This window comes from Numenius arquata, chromosome 4 (genome assembly GCF_964106895.1).
Source record: "Numenius arquata chromosome 4, bNumArq3.hap1.1, whole genome shotgun sequence".
NCBI lineage: Eukaryota > Metazoa > Chordata > Aves > Charadriiformes > Scolopacidae > Numenius > Numenius arquata.
In genome coordinates this window covers 37,824,165-37,843,843 of record NC_133579.1, presented here as the reverse complement: position 1 = coordinate 37,843,843, position 19,679 = coordinate 37,824,165, and the positions used below count along the sequence as shown (strand labels likewise).

The 19,679-nt window shown below is 36.8% G+C and overlaps 1 protein-coding gene across 1 annotated transcript in view; it reads right to left on the bottom strand.

Moving 5' to 3' along the window:
* LPCAT1 (lysophosphatidylcholine acyltransferase 1) overlaps positions 1-19,679 on the bottom strand; it is a 64,657-nt gene that overhangs the window by 10,948 nt on the left and 34,030 nt on the right. The window contains exons 9-12 of the mRNA XM_074146416.1: positions 18,546-18,628; positions 7,538-7,663; positions 2,536-2,689; positions 1,532-1,630 (exon numbers count right to left, since the gene is read on the bottom strand). Of these exons, the coding sequence (XP_074002517.1) occupies positions 1,532-1,630; positions 2,536-2,689; positions 7,538-7,663; positions 18,546-18,628 (462 nt within the window). The remainder of the gene's footprint in view (positions 1-1,531; positions 1,631-2,535; positions 2,690-7,537; positions 7,664-18,545; positions 18,629-19,679) is intronic.

Below are 19,679 nucleotides of genomic sequence, written 5' to 3'. Positions count from 1 at the left end.
AAATGACAAGGTGCTTTGCAAAAAGTAGCACATGGCAGAGAACAGCAACTGTTCAAAGTCACAAATTCATGAACTGGGTAGATCCTTCAATGGCTCCCAATAAACTGTGTGAATACCTTACTGTACACAAACCCAGAAAAGAGGGGGAAGAAAAGATAAAAAAAAGTTTCTTTCCCTTTTTTCTAGAATACTGTGAGCAAAATTTCCTCAGCTCAAGACTTCTTTTAACCCTTCCAATCATCACTAGCAGGATAAAATGAGCCATACCTGCTTCCCCTTGCTGAGTGCTTCCCCTTCTTCATACATGCATAGAAAAGCCACCTCCAAGTTTATTTTAACCTTTTTCATTTTAGTATGAAGACAAAGAGCTGACCAAACAGCACCTGAGCATTTCTCTATGCCATTATACACATCAAATGGAATAAGTAAGCGTAGAGACCTTTCTGCTTTTCCTTAAGAAGTAGCAGTAAGTAACAGCAGCTATGAGGCAGATTTTCTCCAATATTTGCAAGAACTAAATATTTTTGTTCCTTCCTCCTCTGTCAAATTTATTTGATACCGGCCAAATGGTAAGAACGATAGATGCAAACACTGAACATTCACAGGAGCTTAATTTCTTTAGCAAAACATAGTTAAGAGAATAAGTATGCTGAAGAACGTGAAAATAAGTACTTGGAAAACAAGGTTGCCATGTAGTACCATGCAAATGAATGTTCTCAAGTCCATGCATTCACCAGTGGTGACAGCACCAAGAGTTAGCTCTCTTCAGTTTCAGTGATACTGAAGACCACATGAGTTCAAGGCAAAGAGAAAAGATGATGCAGGATGCAGCAGAGTTTGTGTGTTGGAATAGCAATATTAAAGACTTGAATTAAACATTAATAAATCAAGGTGTCAGACAAAGCTACTGGAATGGAAAACATTAAGTATTGCTGCTGTCACTTTCCCAAAAAGCCTGCATTAACTATCTATGCTGATGCTACAACAAAGCACTGAGGCTAGAGCCTCAGGGAATCAGGAGCACTTCTGGGAAGCAAAAAGCCTGGGCAGAGACTGCAGGACCAACAGAAACACGGTAAGACTAAGAGGGAAGAAAATCTTATCAAGAAGATAAAAGGGGGTAAAAAGATAAAGCTTTTCCTACATGTTAATAGAGATTAAAGATATTTTATCTTGCAAAATAAGATTTCATTGCAACATTATAAAAGTAGTAAGCACAACTCATTAGCCTTTAGTTTAGAGGAATCAGTACAAAGGACTTCAGGTTTGAGACTCAGTGTGCTGAAAAAGATTCTACCAGAGCTCCACAGAGCACAATTTCAAATGGCAAACTTCCATAATTTTACATGACTTAAACTTGCAGTGCATTCCCTCTGAACATGACCTCTTAATCTAACTTTCAATTAATGTTATTTTAGAATGTAATTAAGTATTAAAAGGACATGTTAAACAAGCTTCTGTTAAGTCTAATAGTAGTATTAATAATTTCTAAAAAAAAGTAAATTACATAGAGGAAGAAAATGCTGCTTACCTGAAATGCCAACTGAATTGTTTCCAGAGTTTTTGATGGCTTACAGACAACTGACAGAGCAATGACAAATTCCCGAATGTCAATTATGCCATCTTCATTCTGCGAAGGAAAACTTCACCTCAAAATACTGCAATTTGTCTGAGAACTTTCACAAATAACTAACAGTTGCTAAAGATGCAGAATATTCAGAAAGATCATTACATATGTCACTGCAAAAGCAGTCCACTGAAATTGAATTAATTCAGGGCAAGAACCTGAGTCATCAAAGCTCTGCAGGTCCCTTTCAGAGCCTCAATTAGTAGTCATATTTCAAAGATTCTTGGAAGACAGTGCTGCTACTGTCACCCTTCACTTGTGTATTTAAGATTTTTCCATTAAACGATCTGAATTACTGCGCTGAAATTAAAATCAGGGAACCAGAGGACAAGGTAGCCTAATTTAAGCCCTGAATACATGATATCTGCTCTTTGGTCTGAGAGAACACTGCGGACATATCCGCCTCCTGGTCTAAACAGAACCTCATCCAGACAAAGGTAATAGTCATTTCCCCATCCTGACTGATTGCCAGAGGAATGAAAAACTGGCTCATTTGCCAAGTTCCTAGATCCTTTAGGTTTCAGGCATCCTAGAAGAAAAGTGATTTATTTACAAGGTAAGTGAAATATCAGCTAACAGGCGTCGCATTCAGCTGCAACAAGCTGCAGCAGACGTTTAGTGTGAATCGATCTTTCTTCCTCTTCGTATTTTGAATCTAGAAAGAAAATCAGTTTTGGCCAACTGATACTCCTTTTAACATCTATCTGAATGAGTGCTTTATTTAGCTGATGACAGGTGCTTTTACCTTGCTAAAAGGGAAACGCAGTAAGCAAATATTGTGGTGAAGTACTCAAAAGCAATTAGCACTGGCCCAAATCAGACCTCAGTGAATTCAACTGGACCAGAATTAGGCTAAAGCAGAGTTTACCAAGAGTAATACAATTTTTAAACACGATGTTGTTTCTTACCTCGTCAAAAAGCGCGAACATACTTTCTAATGTGTGAGAAACTGGAAATTCCAAGTATGCTGAAAATTCTTTAAGATCAACCTTTTCTTTTTTCATTTTCATGGCACTTGCAGCATATTTATCAAGATCATCTTCAAGTGTTTCTGGCTTCAGCCTAGAAAGCATATTATTTTTGCATGTTTTAAAAATAAACCCAGTTTTAACAATACAAATTTCAGTATACCAAATAAAGCAATGGATGATAATGGTGCAAACCATTACAAAATCTGGAATTAGAATTATGTTATAGTAAAGTTGTTTAGTAATCTATTCCTGTAATTTTAAGACTCCCATTAGTTCTTGAACTGTATTAGAAATTACTGAAAGGACTTAGGAACCCTGGTCATAAACTTGTGTCCTTTATTCTACCTTGATTATAAGCTGTATGTGTAAGCAGTTCAACATGAACCAGAAACACAATCTAGAACTAGCTTTTCTTTCTTATTAGAAATACCAGGCATGGAGAACTAGGTAGCATTTAGGTCACCTGAATATGGCCGTATTGTAGGACAGTAACATAAACCAATTACGATTCCAAATTTACTAGTGTCACTGAACAGGAAAGGCCTGATACATCTTGTCTAAAAGAAATCAGGGATTACATAATGGCAATTATACTGTTAATCCTGTTTGTCGGTCCTCATTTTTCACATTCAGTCTGGAGTTGGACACCATTACGAGGTGACTCAAAGTTATAGCATTTAATACAGCTACAGAAATTCCCTCAGTCTGACTGCAAAACCAGATTTTGACTTATGAATAATGCAGGTTCTACTTTGTTTTTTGAGGGTGTTTTTGGGTTTTTTTGTTTTCTTTTCTTTTTTTTTTTTTTCTGTTAAGTCAAGCTTCCTGTTTTTGCTTTGTGAAAACAAGTCTTAGTATGAATATAATAAATGGTGCTGCAGGGATGTAGGGAAAAGTAAGTCCTCTCCCTAACACAACAACAACCAAATCTTGATAAGCAGGTTTCCTCTGAACTGAGTTAAGGTAATATAGCCATCCAAACTTTCCAGTCTGAAGACAAAAGAAGCCAATAAATTCTTCTACAATATTCTTCTGCAGTTGTCTATTTTACTGTTCGCTGCTGCAGAAAAGGAAAAGCAGTTATTTACAGAACTCACAAGCTCACACCAGAACTGCTCCCAGACCGCAGCTGGGACTCCTCAGCAGCTTCCTCTCACTGACAAGAATTATTAAATACTTATCAGCATTCTCAGAAGCTTTTGAAAAAAAAAAAAGGTTAAGAGTATTTCTGAGAAGAATATTATCTCATACATCAGCTCCAGATCTTGATCGTTCACTGAGATGACCCTTCCTAAAAATCACTGTTTTTAAGTAAAAACACAACTACTATGCTGTCTGCCATTACCTAAACTGACTTATCAAAAGTGTACTAAAAACAGTGCCAAGCTCTGCATTTCTAAATTATAAGACCTGAACACGCAAGAATTCTTCCAGAGACTGTTGGCCCCTACAGAACATTAATAAATTCTCCATCTTGGCATTAAAGCACCTCTATCTTAAGTTTTGGTCCTAGAGAGTATAAAAAGAGCAGTGAAACACCCCTCTGCAAAAATTCATTTTTCATGATCAGGTAGAAAAGTAGCAGGAACAATGACCAAGGAATCCATGGAGGATTTGAGATGCACACAGACGCAGCTTCTCACATGCAGGATTACATATAAGAAGTGTCCACAGATAATACATCATCACTGTAGAAGCCGAAACGTACTTTAACTGTAAGACAAAGGACAGCTGGCATCTGAATCCTCCCTTGAGATAAGCCACCACTGACACAGAATACGCAGCCTAACATCTGTCTCTAAATCAGAGAGATTTGATTTGCAATGCATTGACTCAAAATTTACCTTCTAGAACTGAGTGAGTACTTGTTTGGTGAGCAACATTCAAGACTCCTCTTCACCAGTCAATGAAGTCCAAAAAGCTAAAGTTTGAAGGCAAAACCTTATACAGAAAGTAACGTGGCTTACCACAAATCTTACAGATATCTTATGGTTTGGGTTTTATAAAAATAAATAGAGATGTGAGCCAATCTCAAAAAGGGTATGTGGATCAGTGGGGCAAACTTATTGCTTCAGCTTGAATATGACTGCATTGTACTTCCGGTAATTCAAGGAGGGCTCACTTCCCTCTAGCCCTTTCAGGATCAGAAAGCGTGGACGACCATGTGGATGCCGAAGTTTTTTTGAAGCCGTGTTCCAAATCCTACAATAGGTTCTGAACCAATGTGAAATGGTCTGAATGTCTCAATTCCTTTAAAGTTATTACTTTTATCCCAGTGGAGCCTATAAAAGCTAGAAAGCCAACAGTGGATGTCTTTGCTCATGAAATCATGCTTGTTTGCCTAATGACTTCTACACAGGATCTAGGCTTTATGATCACGGAATCACGGAATTGTCAGAGTTGGAAGGGACCTCCAGAGATCATCTAGTCCAACGCCCCTGCTAAAGCAGGATTGCCTAGAGCACATTACTCAGGACTGCATCAAGGCGGGTCTTGAAAATCTCCAGAGAAGGGGACTCCATGACCTCCCTGGGCAGCCTGTTCCAGTGCTCTGTCACCCTCACCGTAAAGAAGTTTTGCTTCGTATTTAAATGGAACTTCCTATGTTATGTAACATCATTTGCTGTTGTGGTGTTTCACCTCATTTTTTTGGGCCAGAGCGCACTAGAGAGAACAAAATGTCATTCCCAAGTCCCTGAAAATGGAAAGGGAATTTTTCAAGATTAACAGCTCTGAACATTAAATCCTTCACAGAAGGCTTCACAAGGAAAACCAGATCCCTGAAGGTAGGATATTTTCAGCATAATTACCACTATTTTTAGCAAGTAAGAAGTCTCACCTCCTTAAAGCTAGTTTTAGCTGTATTTGACTATTTGAAAACAAACTCCTTTCTTACATGCTGGGAACCTGCTGAAAAACTTGTAGTGTCTCACAGAGCTGGAAGCTGCATAAGAACAGCTGGATCTTGTAGTTAACTACTGTAAACTGCAACCTCAGAGAAACATGCCCTAAGCCGGAAAAGCAGAGTACATAGAGTTTTATGTCTGCTGATGTACTTCTTGTGACAACAGAGAAAGGATACTGAACAGCTGCAAAACTGATCTTCTGAATGCTCTGGCACACTCTGCCTTGATATATAATCTGTTAACAGAGCCTAAGCTCTTCCTTAGATAAAGCATGAGAACTCAGTGCTGTGGCTGCATGGCTTCTGAGCACAGACTAAGCAAGTTTTACAGACAACGTTAATGAATCCTGTAGATACATAACGTGAACAGAAATAACTCTCCAGTGTAGCAAACTGAGGTGTAACTTGATTTTGAAGAATCTAAACCAAAAACAAGTCTGGATTTGCCTTACTATGAAAATCTTGCTTTTTAAACTGGATGTTACCTTTAAGGTAAGTTATTGCTGAAAGTATGTTATAAACAAGTATTAAGACTGGATGCAAAATCCATTGGATAAAATGCACTGTTCCAGTTATTTAGGGATGTGAATGGATGATCTTAATGCCTCCCTGGCCTCAAAACCTTTGAATAAACAGCAAAATGACTGCATCGCCATCAAACATGCATTAGAGATGAAGTCATATTACAATCTTTATCCAATTGTGCCAGAAAAATACCATTGTAATAGCCTTCTTACTGGCACATACCCAAATTAAGACAGGATAATATTTCACCAATGCACAATTGCTCAAAGCAGATAGAGAACTTTTGGGTTGTGGGGAACCTCATTCGGAAATGTACGCAGTTCTTCTAGATGCCAAAACAAACACCCAGGAAAGCATAATTTGAAAGAACAGCTTTAAATTGAGCAGACAGAAGCCAGACAATTTAACCTGAGGATTAAACTGAATCCCAGTATTATCAACTGCACAATAAGAGACATGGGTGGTTTTTTGGTTGGTTTTGTTTTGTTTGCTTTTTTTTTTTCGCCCTTAGTACTGTAAAGTCAGAACCTTTGGAACAAAGGAAGCATCTTCGTTTCCCCTTAGAAGTCTTTTCAGATGGAGGCCCCGACAATGAATTAATCATCTGCTTGTCATCTGCATAATGTATGCTGTCCTACATTCCTTATTCTCCAATAGATTGTTTTGGTTTATGTACACAAGCTGGAAGATGAAGGAAAAATTAGTGAAAAGAAAAAAGTACAGAATGGAAACATGAAACTATTCTCTATACTTTCAGGTGAGGAAATGAAAAAAAAAGGAAAAAGGTGTTTGTATATTAAAGCAGTTAACAGGATGAGGGTATAGATTTAGTTTATAGCTGCTCAACAGGAGAGTAGAAACACTGGGATAAATTGGAAAACAGCAGCAACAAGTTCTATTATTTGGTTTATGTTTGCTGAAGCTTTTCTAAAAGGTAAAACCAGAGGGAACTGATGCTATGAGAAGAGAGTAGCCACGCTGCATATACTAAGCTACAGTTTCATTAGAAAGTCTATCTAGCAGTAACCTACTCAAAAGATCAACCACTTCTTTGTACTTCTTGGGAAAGGGTAACCCTTCTGCCCTCACTATTATAACATTAATCCAGTCACAAGACTGCTATGGCAGCACTGTTCTCCCTTCACAGATGTCACAGGAGAGGGCAATTGACTTTTAACTGTATCAAATATTAGGAATCCCACAGTATTCCTGACCCTCTTCAGGAGGTGTCTTCTAGTTTTGTTCAGGAATGAACACTTCAGACACGCTGCTCACTTGTCAGACTGTGAAAATCCAAATTTTACAACCTACTCTTCCCATTAGGATCTAGCGGCGCTGCTTGCAAATGGAGACCAGTATTGGTTTAATTTTGTATTAGTGTTTCCCCAATTGTAATATGACAACGTTCCACGTATTCATAAATGCAATATTGCTATATGAAAGGAAAACTAGATAAACATAGATATACAATAAAGATGCACCTTACATATAAATACTGAATATGCTCACCCAAGGCTTCTCACAAGCTTTGCAAATTCTAAAAGACATGTGTCTGAAGGCAGACGAAGTTGTCCTTCAGCCAAAGCTAGCTGACAGTCTTCAAATGTATAGTCTGTCACTGGAACTCCCAATGCCCTTGAATAAACCAAAGAAACATAGTAAGCAAGATAATCTAAGGAAACTGAGAAAACATTTATTAGTAATTATGTTAAATATTTATATTATTATTACACTAACATATTAATAAATCAATAATTGCCTGAACAGAGCAACTATTACCTTCAGGTAGTATTAAAATTACCATTTCTCTACAAAGGTAGAGAAATGGCAACATTTCTCTACAAAGAATGGCTAGAACACGAAGTATAAAAGCAAGTAGAGTTAAACTCCAAACAAACACAAACTATTTTTAAGTGTATGACATAAGAAAGATAGAAGAAAAAAATACTCCCAAATTTGTTATATGCCAAACAATTAAGTACTTATTTTTGCTTTACTTCTAACTTGATGCTCTGTAGTAACAGCAGCACCAAAACATATTTCAAGGAAATAATGATATTGCAAGTTGCACTGCATTTGCTGTGCCAAAGTTGAGAGAAAGACACTTTGGTTTGGAAGAGGCCTTAAAGAATTCAGTGTACAAACATAAGATGCAATTCGGAAAGCAAACACTGCTCCATATGAGTTATTCATCTGCCATGTTTTCCATCCCACTTGATTTTATTTGTATTAGTACAGAACGTTATCTCCTTTGTGGAGCCTCTTCTAGTTTGAAGTCCACACAACATTTTTTTTCCTTGACTGACCTTCACTCTTTTTAATCTACGGGTCTTTCTACTTTACTACTAACCACCTTTTTCATCTGTGAAGTTAATATATAGTAATGGAAAGATTGATACAAAACCCTGAGGCATGACACAGTCATTTTGGCTTTGATGAAAACTCTGCATTCAATTCTACACTTTGTTATAGACAGTTTGATCTATACCTCTCATGCAATAACCACTTAATTTTTGTTAAGTAGCCTCTTCCAGAATCTCATTACAAGGCCTTTGAATGCCAATGTAAACAACATAAGCCAGTTCTTTTTTATCCACCAATTAATTTCCAAACTTCAGGAACTCTTATACATTAGTAAGACATGCACTTAAAGCTACTCATGAGGGTTCCTCTCTTCTCTCTAAGGCTGAGAAAGTCAAATATTCAGGAAGAACACATCACGAACAGATATTTAAGCTCAAAATTAACAAATATATTAAAAAACAGATACTATTTATAAGCCACTTATGAATAAACCAAGGACATACAAAGGTAGTGATTTTGGATGAACAGCCTCCCCCTCGCAAGAAGGAACAAACAGGAAGGAACAAAAGGAAAAAGCCAACTAAACCAAACAGATACAGGTACATAGAAAAGGCATCTTATAATCCTGCACACTGCTGAAGACTGGATTGCCCCATATGGGTGATCCTAAGCAATTAAATTCAGTTCCTCCAATTTTTTCCATTCTTACTCTGTTCCTGTTCCACCACTCTACTCCTGTGAAGAGTGTCCCAGTAATATTTGCAAATCAGTAAACCACCTTAATGGAATGGCCAAGAGGTTCCTGTGATACCATATTTCATCCCATAGACTTATGGTTAACATAATAACAAATGTGTTGTGTAAAATCTAGATGAACAGCTCCACCATGCTGGGGGGACTTAAATCCATTTCCAAGTTCCACCTGACCTAGAGATCAGGTATTGCAGGTCTTGTCAATACTTATAGTATACGGTATTCAATATAGCGTGGCATTATACAATACAAAATCAATCTTCCTTGGAAAAAGAGAAAGAGGTGGATAAAAGAAGCAGAGTCTATCCTGCCTGTTTAGATTACTTCCTATTCGCTTCTTTTGTACTGTGTGCGCACTAGATGATCCTTATAAGCTTCCCTGTCAACAGTCAGTGAAATAGCTGTACTACGAGGGCAGCAAGGACACACTATAAGCAGTACCATCCAGAGCAGCTTACATGAAAGAACGTGCTAATAACCAAAGATCTTGTCCAGCCAGGCACATTACATCAAATTTCATCAGATCTTAAGGCAGCAGTAGGTATAGCACACAACAGAAATACAAGCACTTAAAAGCGATCAGCTGAAGCATAGGGCAACTACACAGAAAAGGGGAAGCTGGTTAAAAGTAAGTTAAAAATAGTAACTGGAAGGGTAAAGTGTTCATTTGTGGAACAAAACAACACACCATATTAGGGAATCAGAAGTAGTGACAAGACACTTGTCAAAAAAAGATTCTGAAAGGAAAAAAATCCAGTGTGACTCAGCAACTGATTAAAGACAGCAATTAGAACAAAAAGATTTTTAAAAAAAACAAAAAACGTTCTCTCAAGGAAAACAGAGAAGCCAGACAAGTTAAAACATAACCATAAGGTGGCAAGCCAAAGCAAGAAACAATAACTTGTTAAAACTAGAAGTTAGCAGTTTTTCAAACACATCAAAAGAAAGATGACTAAGAAAGGCCACTCAACCTGGCGGAGGGTAGAAGCCTGGCTGCAATCTGAGTACCAACGCCAAATTTAAATAACTTCTCCTAAATAATGGGCCCCAAACATGTTGAAGGAGCCCAGCCAAAGAGGAATTAAAAAAACCCGCAAAAAGTACCATAACCACCAAAACCAAACTTATGATACAGAACAAATTAAAAAAAAAAAGTAAAAAAAGTAGAGATCATCTTAGACTAGGCCAAATCATAAGGGGAAAAATCAATCTGCATCTTTTTATAGCTGTGTGCACCCCTTACAGAAGGAGCGGTATTTGGGCCAGACTAATAGTGCTATCAGTACAGGAAGATTCCCACTACAACTAATGCCTGTGTGTATGTCCTGTGTCAACACATACACAAAGAAGGATAAAAGTATCTTCTTTCTCACCTGTTGGCCATTTTCCAGCCTTGGACCTCCAAAAAAAGCAAAATGAACTGAAATAATGTGTTTATACATACATCCAGACTTTCAGAATTACAAAGAAGTAAAGAATGAGAAGAAACAACTTTTGCTCACAGTGAAGTTCAGTCATAGGATCAACCAAGGCCAGACTAATTAGAGTTCAAAGGGCTCTTGAGTTCAGAAGATAAATCGCAAGCTGTGTAGGGCTAGCAGTTTAACGCAAAAGGACCTCAATTTCAGCTCAGAACGTTGAAGAAACTGAAGCTGGGGAACATATAAAGTTCATTATTTAAACTAAGACTTGTGATTTTTTCAATTTGTTAGAATAAAGACTGGCATACTAGAGTTCACTGTAAAGCCTGGGTACAACTGCAACTCACAGATTTTCTACAGAACCAGTTACTAAACTATTCCAACTCATCTCCAGGGCAATCTTCCTCTACTTCAATTAAACTGCTAGGAAAAAAAAAATCATTTCAATTTGAGATGCAAATTGCAAGTGCAACCACCTGTTTTTAATAAACTAGGAATATGACAGCTTTTCCCATATCTTCATTTGGAAGCATTTTTTCCCCTCTTTTCTTCATACTACCTCTGCTTTCACAGTCAGCTAACCTAAGCTCGGCCTTTTTATTGTTCATCAATTTTATATGGCCAAATGTGCACATGTGGCTCGACATACTTTGAGACTTTCTCCCTCCCTACCTTCTCTGAAATGCTGGCTATTTACCTTTCACGATATCACACTACATGAAATCCCAAAGTCAGCAAGTCAGTTAAAAAAAATAAAAACAAAACAAAACCAAAAAATCCTAAAAGCCTTCTTGCAAAGCCAATGTTACATGCAACACTTGTACTTGTTATGTCCTGACTTCTCACACCAAACAGCTCCCTATGTCTAACACTGCTGCAGCCATAATATAAAAATAAATTATCAACTTTCTAATTTTCTGCATACCAATCCACTACTCATACAAAATTCTGAACATAAAACAGACTGTGACTGCTGTAATATTATGCAAAGTGAGAGAAAACAGTACACACAATATTGTGACATTCGGAATCTACACTTCAACAAAAACATTTTTAGAATGTTTTACACTGTTAATAAGCAGAACTGTGAACCAATCTAGAAAATATTCCACAGGCTGCTCAAAAAAAGCCCTTTAAGTTTGCTATAATTTTATAGGGTGCTGAAGACATTAAAAAGATAGCAATTTGGTATTTTACTCGACTATCAGATATTTTGAAAAAAGACATACAAAACACGGTGGAAAAATAACCCCAGCTTCTAGTAGTCATCTGTATAGGAACTTCCTGAACCAGAGACTATTTGTACCACCATGGTTTAGAATAATTTATAGGCCAGATTTTTTACAGTATATCTCAGCTCCGATTAATTAATTTTATGCATCTGGTAGTGAATGTCACAATTTTGTACATGTTTTAAAGAGTATTTCCATTTATTCTTAGTTGATCTACTTGAGTGCTTTCTAATTCTATGGAAAGTAACAGGGTTGTCTTACTATGCATTTCCAGAACACTCATGATTTTCCTGACCTTCAGAACAGCCCTCCACTTCCCCTCCTGCCCCCTTTCTCTTTTTCTTTCTGTCTTTCCCAAGCTGAAGAGCTTTCGCTTATTTATTCTTGGAAAGCCAGGGTAGATAGCCCCTTTTCTCTCCTTGGACTACTCCTACTTGGTGACATTCTCCAAGGAAAGGAAGGGCCAGTCATTAGAGTCTGGAGTTCACATCAAGAATATATATAGTATCTCATGATGGTTTAATTTTCAGACTGAAAAAGAAGCTGCTAGCAGCTGCATTTATCCCTAGTGTTAAGAAAATAGGCCCTGTAATTGTTAGTCTGGACAAGATCTTGTAGGCTTGTATATCACAAATCTTCAAGGGGTGAAAAATGAAACAGGTTCTCTTTGAGTTATCAGCATTCAAAAAATCTAGTTCAAACCAGACTGTTGCAAAACATTACTTAACTTTAAAAAAATTATTTCTTCCTTGAGAAAATAAACTTAGCAAGAAGCTGCATAGTTAACCCTGTTCAGCAACTACATTTGCCTAATTGCCACACTTAGAGCATTCACAGAAATAAACAGCACACAATGTAGTTCTCATCTCCATTTTTATGTATGGCCTAAAACCTAAACAAATGGATGCTTGTTAACTCAGCAACTCCAATTATACTGATCCTCATGCCTTTGATGGTATAAAAATGACAAAAAGAAGTCTTGAATTTCAAAGTTGAGTGCTAGGCCAGTGCTTCTGCAGAATCACATATAAAACTTCAGACACCATAAGCAAAGAGCACGGCAGTTTTTCCAGTTAGATTTAACTGGCCATAGATAGACCAGTAAGCTACGTAAACCCACATCCTCAAGGCTATTCTTCAGCAAGTAGCATTACTGTATCACATACAGTGGCTGAGATGACATTCTGATGATGTCAAAGCCTGCCAGAAAAAAATAATCTGATTTCGACTATGTAGAAGATGACAAAAGGTGAAACGGACATAGAAGACTGTCTGAAATATCTTTGGCCTTCACCAGCATGCTGGAAAAAAGAATTCATTTCTCAAAAGCAAAGACATAATCCTCATATGTCAAGCTGATAAGATTTACTGCTTAACAGTATGACATGCTCCGACAAGGGGAAAGCGATTCTGGGAAGCACTTGACAGAGAAAACATAAGGAAGACAGATGTTTTCAAGTTCCATGTCTAATACTTTGCACTTCAATTCATTTGAACATCTACTGTAAATATAAAAACATATCTTTAAATGTTCATGTAAGTGGAGAAGAAAAACAAAGTTATTGGAAAAATGCAAACCAGACTGACATTTTGTTATTTCTACAGGAAGTTTGCCTTTCTGGGCTCGCCACAAAAGAAACTTCAAAACTCCTGCCTAGTGTCATGTATGTAGTTATAATGCTGAGTTCTCACACCAGAAAAATAAGAAAAATGAAATGCTCAATCAGGAATGCTGACAGAACTTCAGTTCTGAGGTGCTTACAGTTTTTCAAAACTGTAAAGATGCCCAGTTTCCATAAGGCTTCAGTCTAAATATCCACCACATGCAAAAAAAAAACCAAAACCAAACTTGCAGTATTATAACTTTATTATTATTATTTTTATTTTTTTTGTTTCATGGTTTTTGGGGTTTTTTTTGTACCATCTAAACCATGTAATTTCCTATTTTGAAGATAAGTCTCTGTAAGAGGAACTAACAAACTAAAGCAAAACAAATTGTGTTTATATGTTAGTAAGTGTCCAACATGCCTGTGTATAATTATCTAAGCAGCTTACATCTGTAATTATGGGTGAGGTTATTTTAGACTTACACAAAAAGCCTGCAGTGCAGATTTTCACAACCAGCTGCCTGCACTACCATGGACTTATTTATGTATAAAATGAATAGTGCTAAGTTCACGCAACTAACTACAAGTTGAGCTACTGGCATACTCCTTTTAAAATGTATTTATTTGAGCCCTAAGGGACAGTAAGGTAACAACCTAACAGATTTGGTTTTGCAAAGTGGCAGTGGCACTTTTTCTTTAAAGCAGTATTTCTATGCCCTAACAGCATTTTGATTACTTTACAACTATCAGATGTCTTTCAGAATAAAGTACTAATGAAAATTAGGTGTTCAAGAATCTACTCTGCAGGCAAAAGGCTACAATTCCACAATGAAAAGAGACGACTAATTTATTCTTTTTTAGGGAAAAAAAAAACACCACAAAAAAAAGGAACTTTAAATGTGTATCAGTAAATTAGAAGCTATGATGCGTAAGAGCAATATGGAAAGGTAAAGACAAAGTTGCAACTGATGAAGCTAAGAAGCATAATATGTTATAAGCGTAAGAAAAAAAAAAAACAGTGACATAACCTATTACTAACTGAGGATAGTAAAATTGCCAAGAGGCAAAAAAAGACATCATATGCAATACTTTAAATTAGGAAACTATTCAAATGACATATCTTATGATTAAAACGCTTTAACAGCAGTAGAGATGTTTCCTTTATCACCGAGAAATTTTTTAGAAATAAATACTTGTGATGGCCAGGTCAAATGATTTGTTCCTGATAATTTTAGAAGAGCTGGGGTTGAAGCCTCAGGTCTACACACTGATGATTTTACAACACAACTGTAGTTCCCGTAAGTCACAAGTTAATACTTTGAAGATATTTAATAAAAAATAAAAACTGTGTAGGCGAGAAAGCTTGACACAACTAGGAAATATATAGAAGCAGCAGTAAGTGTTTAAATTAATAAATTAAAAGACCAACATAATCCATGTTGACTAACTTCAAAGTAATGTGATAACAGCTCACATACATGAAGACCAAAATGACGATATTGCAATTGAAAGCAATACAAAAGTGAGCCAATATAATAAGTATCTACATGGTATGGCTTATTAGCATGGTGGTTTCAGAACTGTATTAGAGCAATAATGAACACATGAAGTGAATTAAAACTGAAGACATCACCAAAGTTATTTATTTATTTTAAAGAGAGAACCTGCATGGACTGTTGTCGTATTTAAAAGCACTCAAAGTTTTCCATGATTTGAAAGCGACTCTAAACACACTTCCTGATAGCATGTTGTGGATGAGATGGACACCAACTAAACAGAGAAGTCGGAGCAAGACCAGAAAGACCAAAGAGGACAAACTCACTCAAACAAAATAGGCTATATGAGAATACTGATATGGAATAAGTAAGGGTCAACACTTTAAACAGTAGATTACTCTAATCTGCACATACCTTTTATGCAGAATAAGAAAATGATCCTAAGGAAGACAAGCATGGAGTAACTATTCAGCAGCAGTGGCTATCCTGCATGAGTAATTCCAGTTCTGATTACACAGATAATCCCCAAAACAGGAGAAACAAAGCTATAAGATGACTGCACATGACCCAATTTTTGGCCCAATGCTACTGAATAAATATCTGTCAATGAGAAAAAAGGTTGAAATTCACAGACATTAAAAAACTGGTAATTGCATAGGCAAGATTAAGAAACCCTTTCAGAAAGAAATTTTGGACTTTTATAGATGCTGTAAAGCAATCAATCAATAAGGCTAGGATCTTGCTCATCCTCCTGATCAGAAGGACTGCAACAAAAGATATCACTACAAATTAACATTGTAGGAAGCAAATAGCCACAGGAGCAACCGAAAGGTCTGTATAAGCTGTGAGCCTTAAATTAATTTTCTATCATGACAGTATCCTTTAAAAAATGGAAACGTACCACCTGGATTCTTGTGGAAATTGGTGATAGAGCAGTGCACAAATACTGAAGCACCATCAATCAAGAAGATATCAGCTCATATTACATTTGCACTAATTAAAACATAAACTAGGTTTAGGTTAGGAAAAAAGTCTGTGAAATGAGGTCCTGAAAAGCAGCAGGAAAGGGTGCTTGCAGAATAGTAATTAAAGCTGAGTAACGTCTGGTGACAATATTCACAACAATGAGATGATCATCCCCAACATGGTCCAGGAAAAACAAACCAGTGTGTTCATACTCAAATGGATGATATATGGCAGCAGAAAACATGAATGATACAAATGGTAGGTTACCACTTGAATGCATCTTCAAAAGTATACAATCCATGTCATCCTAGATGAGAAGGAATATAATAAAGACATGTAGAGCGCTGCAGCAGTTAAGAAACGACATTTCCTTTGTTATTGAATGGCTACCTGAGGTAAACCCAAGCATAGGAGAACAGTTATACTCGAAGTCCCTGGCCTGAAACAGAGAGCCAAAAGGCAAAGTTCACTTTGGATTTCACTTTTTGGGCAAGTAAATTCATCTGTCCTGCAAGAATCTAATGTCCTAAGGAAGCAAACCTCTGCAAATGACAGCATCTCCTTTATCAAATATTCAGTTCATACATAAGTGAACAGGAACTATCTAGAGATCCCCATCACTTGCATTTGTGGCTGCCCACAGAAAATCTTAACAATCAATCAAAACCAACTCCATAGAGTCAACAAGTAGAAGCAGAGTAATAGTCCTGTCAAGTGTTTTGTTTAACACTTAACAGAAGTTGTTCACGAGACAAGATTATGATGAAGGCAAACAGATTTCAGGAGTGGAAATCATATCTGTTGTTGCACTCAGCAAGTTCCATCAATTCCCCCTGAAATCATGGGCAAGATACAAAGCTTTGCTGCAGTACTGGTTCACGCTCACAAATGCATTATTATCTGGGACTGCCACCTCTGCTGCTGTAAAATATCCAGTAGGATTAGACTCTTCTTCCAGAAAAATATGATGGGGATGAAGAGGAAAGAAGACATCTAAACAGATCCTGAATTGACCTGTTCAATCTTCAAGAAAAGGAGGCAAATCTAGATGAAGAAGTAATATCGTCCTCATCAATGCAGGGTGCACTCTAGCACCAAATAGCACCTGAGGTGCTAGACTAGCATCTGCTACAGCTCCAGGACAGACTGACAGCATCTCAGCTGGCATCTCCTATACCAAAAGCCATATGAATGAACTGGGAGGATCTGGAGACCTGCCACTAGAAGTAAGCACCTGGAAGTGGTCAGAAGTAAATGAATTTTGGCTATGTTGATGTTGTTTTAACTGGTCTACAGTAATCCACGGTATCCAGGAGTCAGAGTTCTGGTTTATTCCCATCTGCATTTTAACTTCAGAACTCTGATATCCAAACACATTTATTTTCCTTTCACATCAACACAGGACCTGCAGCCCTTTCTGCATCTCAAAGCAAGCCATATTTGCTATCTCCCATTCTGACAGTTTTCCCTTTAGACCTGCATCCCACTTGTGTTACCCCAAATGCCTAATTTTTCAGAGGTGGGAGGGATAAACAAAGGGTAGAGGAAAACATTATCTCTCCTCCTATGCACACATAGAAGGGAAGGCTTTCAACATGCAGGTTGTTGTAAACTTCCGTCTTCCAAAATTTGTTCTTATACCACGCAATCCCTGCCATCTGATTGGAGTTCAGATTTAAGGTTTCACAACACGGTCTTCTACTCAAAGTCTGAGGACAACGCTTTCATGTAGTGCCAGCTGATTGTCTTAAATTAACTAAAGAAGCCTTTGAGGCCACTACAACTCAAAGACAGGTTGATTCACATAGATCCTTCTGTTTTTTTGTTTTGTGAGAAACATCCTTTCGTACAATGGATCAAGTATTGATCTATTGCTATATTGATCTATTACTATATATAGGCCCAACATCCTTCAGGAAACTCAAAGCTGGGTTCTGCTTATAAATCAGAGAAGAATTACCAGTTTCTATCTACAAACTGGCCTTTGATAGAAACTGGTAACTTAGAAACCAAAGAGAAGTTACCCAAAGGAAATTAAGATTTCACAAATTCTTTGAAAATTAGGAGTAGAAAGATTTGTAAATCCTTCAAGGGTTACTAATGATCATAAACCTGAGGGTTCTCTGTAAATACTGAAATGAACATCTACTGAAAGGGCAAAAAACGAACAAAAGAGGTTAATCAAAAATACAACATATGAGAATGAAGGTCTGTGTATTCCATGTTGACTTTATTATGCACTATAGACAAATGTTTAAAGTGTCCTTGTTAATGTTCAACTTCAATTAGTTTGCATTGTAACAGTGCCCTATTTCCAACAGAAGCAGCTGTCCTGTGCTTTACTATTTGAAATAACCACAGGCTAACAATGAATATATTAAACTATTCTTAACCTCATTAAAAAAAGTCATGTCTTAAAATGTAACCTCAATAGCATAAAATTCAGTTACATTAACTTTCATAAAATTCAACTACACCTTTCTCCCCACAGCAGCAAGGAAAACTGGCTTGTTATATGAAGATGTGTTCATCAATTCCTACAGTTCATGCTGTATTTGTAGCTCCCTGGCCTCCTCAGAGAGGAAAGTAACTGCTATATAAAAAGTTTTATATACACTACTGCAGAATACGATCTTCTTTGTAAGTACGCAGCTACATTGACTCGATTTAATGACATTTTCTTGATGCTAAAATTAAAATCACACATCTATTTTTATTACTTATTAGTACATACTTACTCTGCCATTACACGTCTGACGTTATTGGCATATAACACTGGATTTTTTCTTTCTTCTTCTGAAGGAATATACACGGGTAGAAACTGCATACAGAAAACTGAATTATACCAAGAATATTTAACATTTAAACAACCTCTATTATAGCACTATGGTGAAAAATGTATACAGTTTGTTGCTATTTACAAAATTATAATAACAAAGGGTCTATAAAAAATTAAAAATTAAACTATTAAATGCTTAAGGATGCATCTTACTTCTAGAAATTCACGTAACAGTGACACTGTTCATTTCTTACCTCATGGAACCGAAGTAGAGCTTTACCTTCCTTTCATAAGTGGGACCAGGAATTTTTAAATGATTTAAAAGTATTAGCAATTTCTTGCACAAACATTTACATCCTGTATTGTTCACTCTTTGCAGATAACCAAGAAAAGCACCTGCTACATGAACACTTGTACGATAGCTAAAATATTAAGTACATCAGATATTTACTGTTTCCCCTGCACATTTTGAAATCATACACAACGGCTTAATGTACATCAGAAGTGCTTTTATCTTCTGTTGTTGAGGTTTTGAAAAATTTCTCTTTCAAATGTACACTATATATAAATACTCAACTGAAAGAAAAATTCTAAATAAATGCAGGTGGCCACAGAATCACAGAACAGTTGAGGCTGAAAGGGGAAAATTAAACCAGACTGCTGGAGACCTGCAACAGAAATGTCAGCTTTCAGAATGGAATGGTCTATATTGAAAGATCTTCCAGCTTTTGGCTATGGTTTTAAGTGTTCATTGAAGTATGACGTAAGCCCCAAGATCACGGCCAGTCTCACCTATAAAAACCCTCAAAACATCCCATTCCTGCCAAGTAACTAACTCCTCAGATAGAGGGAACAAGAAGGGATCACTCTGGTTTCCATCCCTGCTCAGTAACAGACAGACAATTCCCTTAGTAGTGCAATACAATGAGATAATTTATGCATTAAATGAACAAAGTGTTCATAAACCTGTGGCAGGTTTCTCAAGTAGAAACCAAATTTGTAATAAGTTTAGTTATATTTCATATAATTACCTATTGGTAATACAAAATGGCAATTACGATCCAGAAATTTCACACTGGTCTTTAAAAAAGAA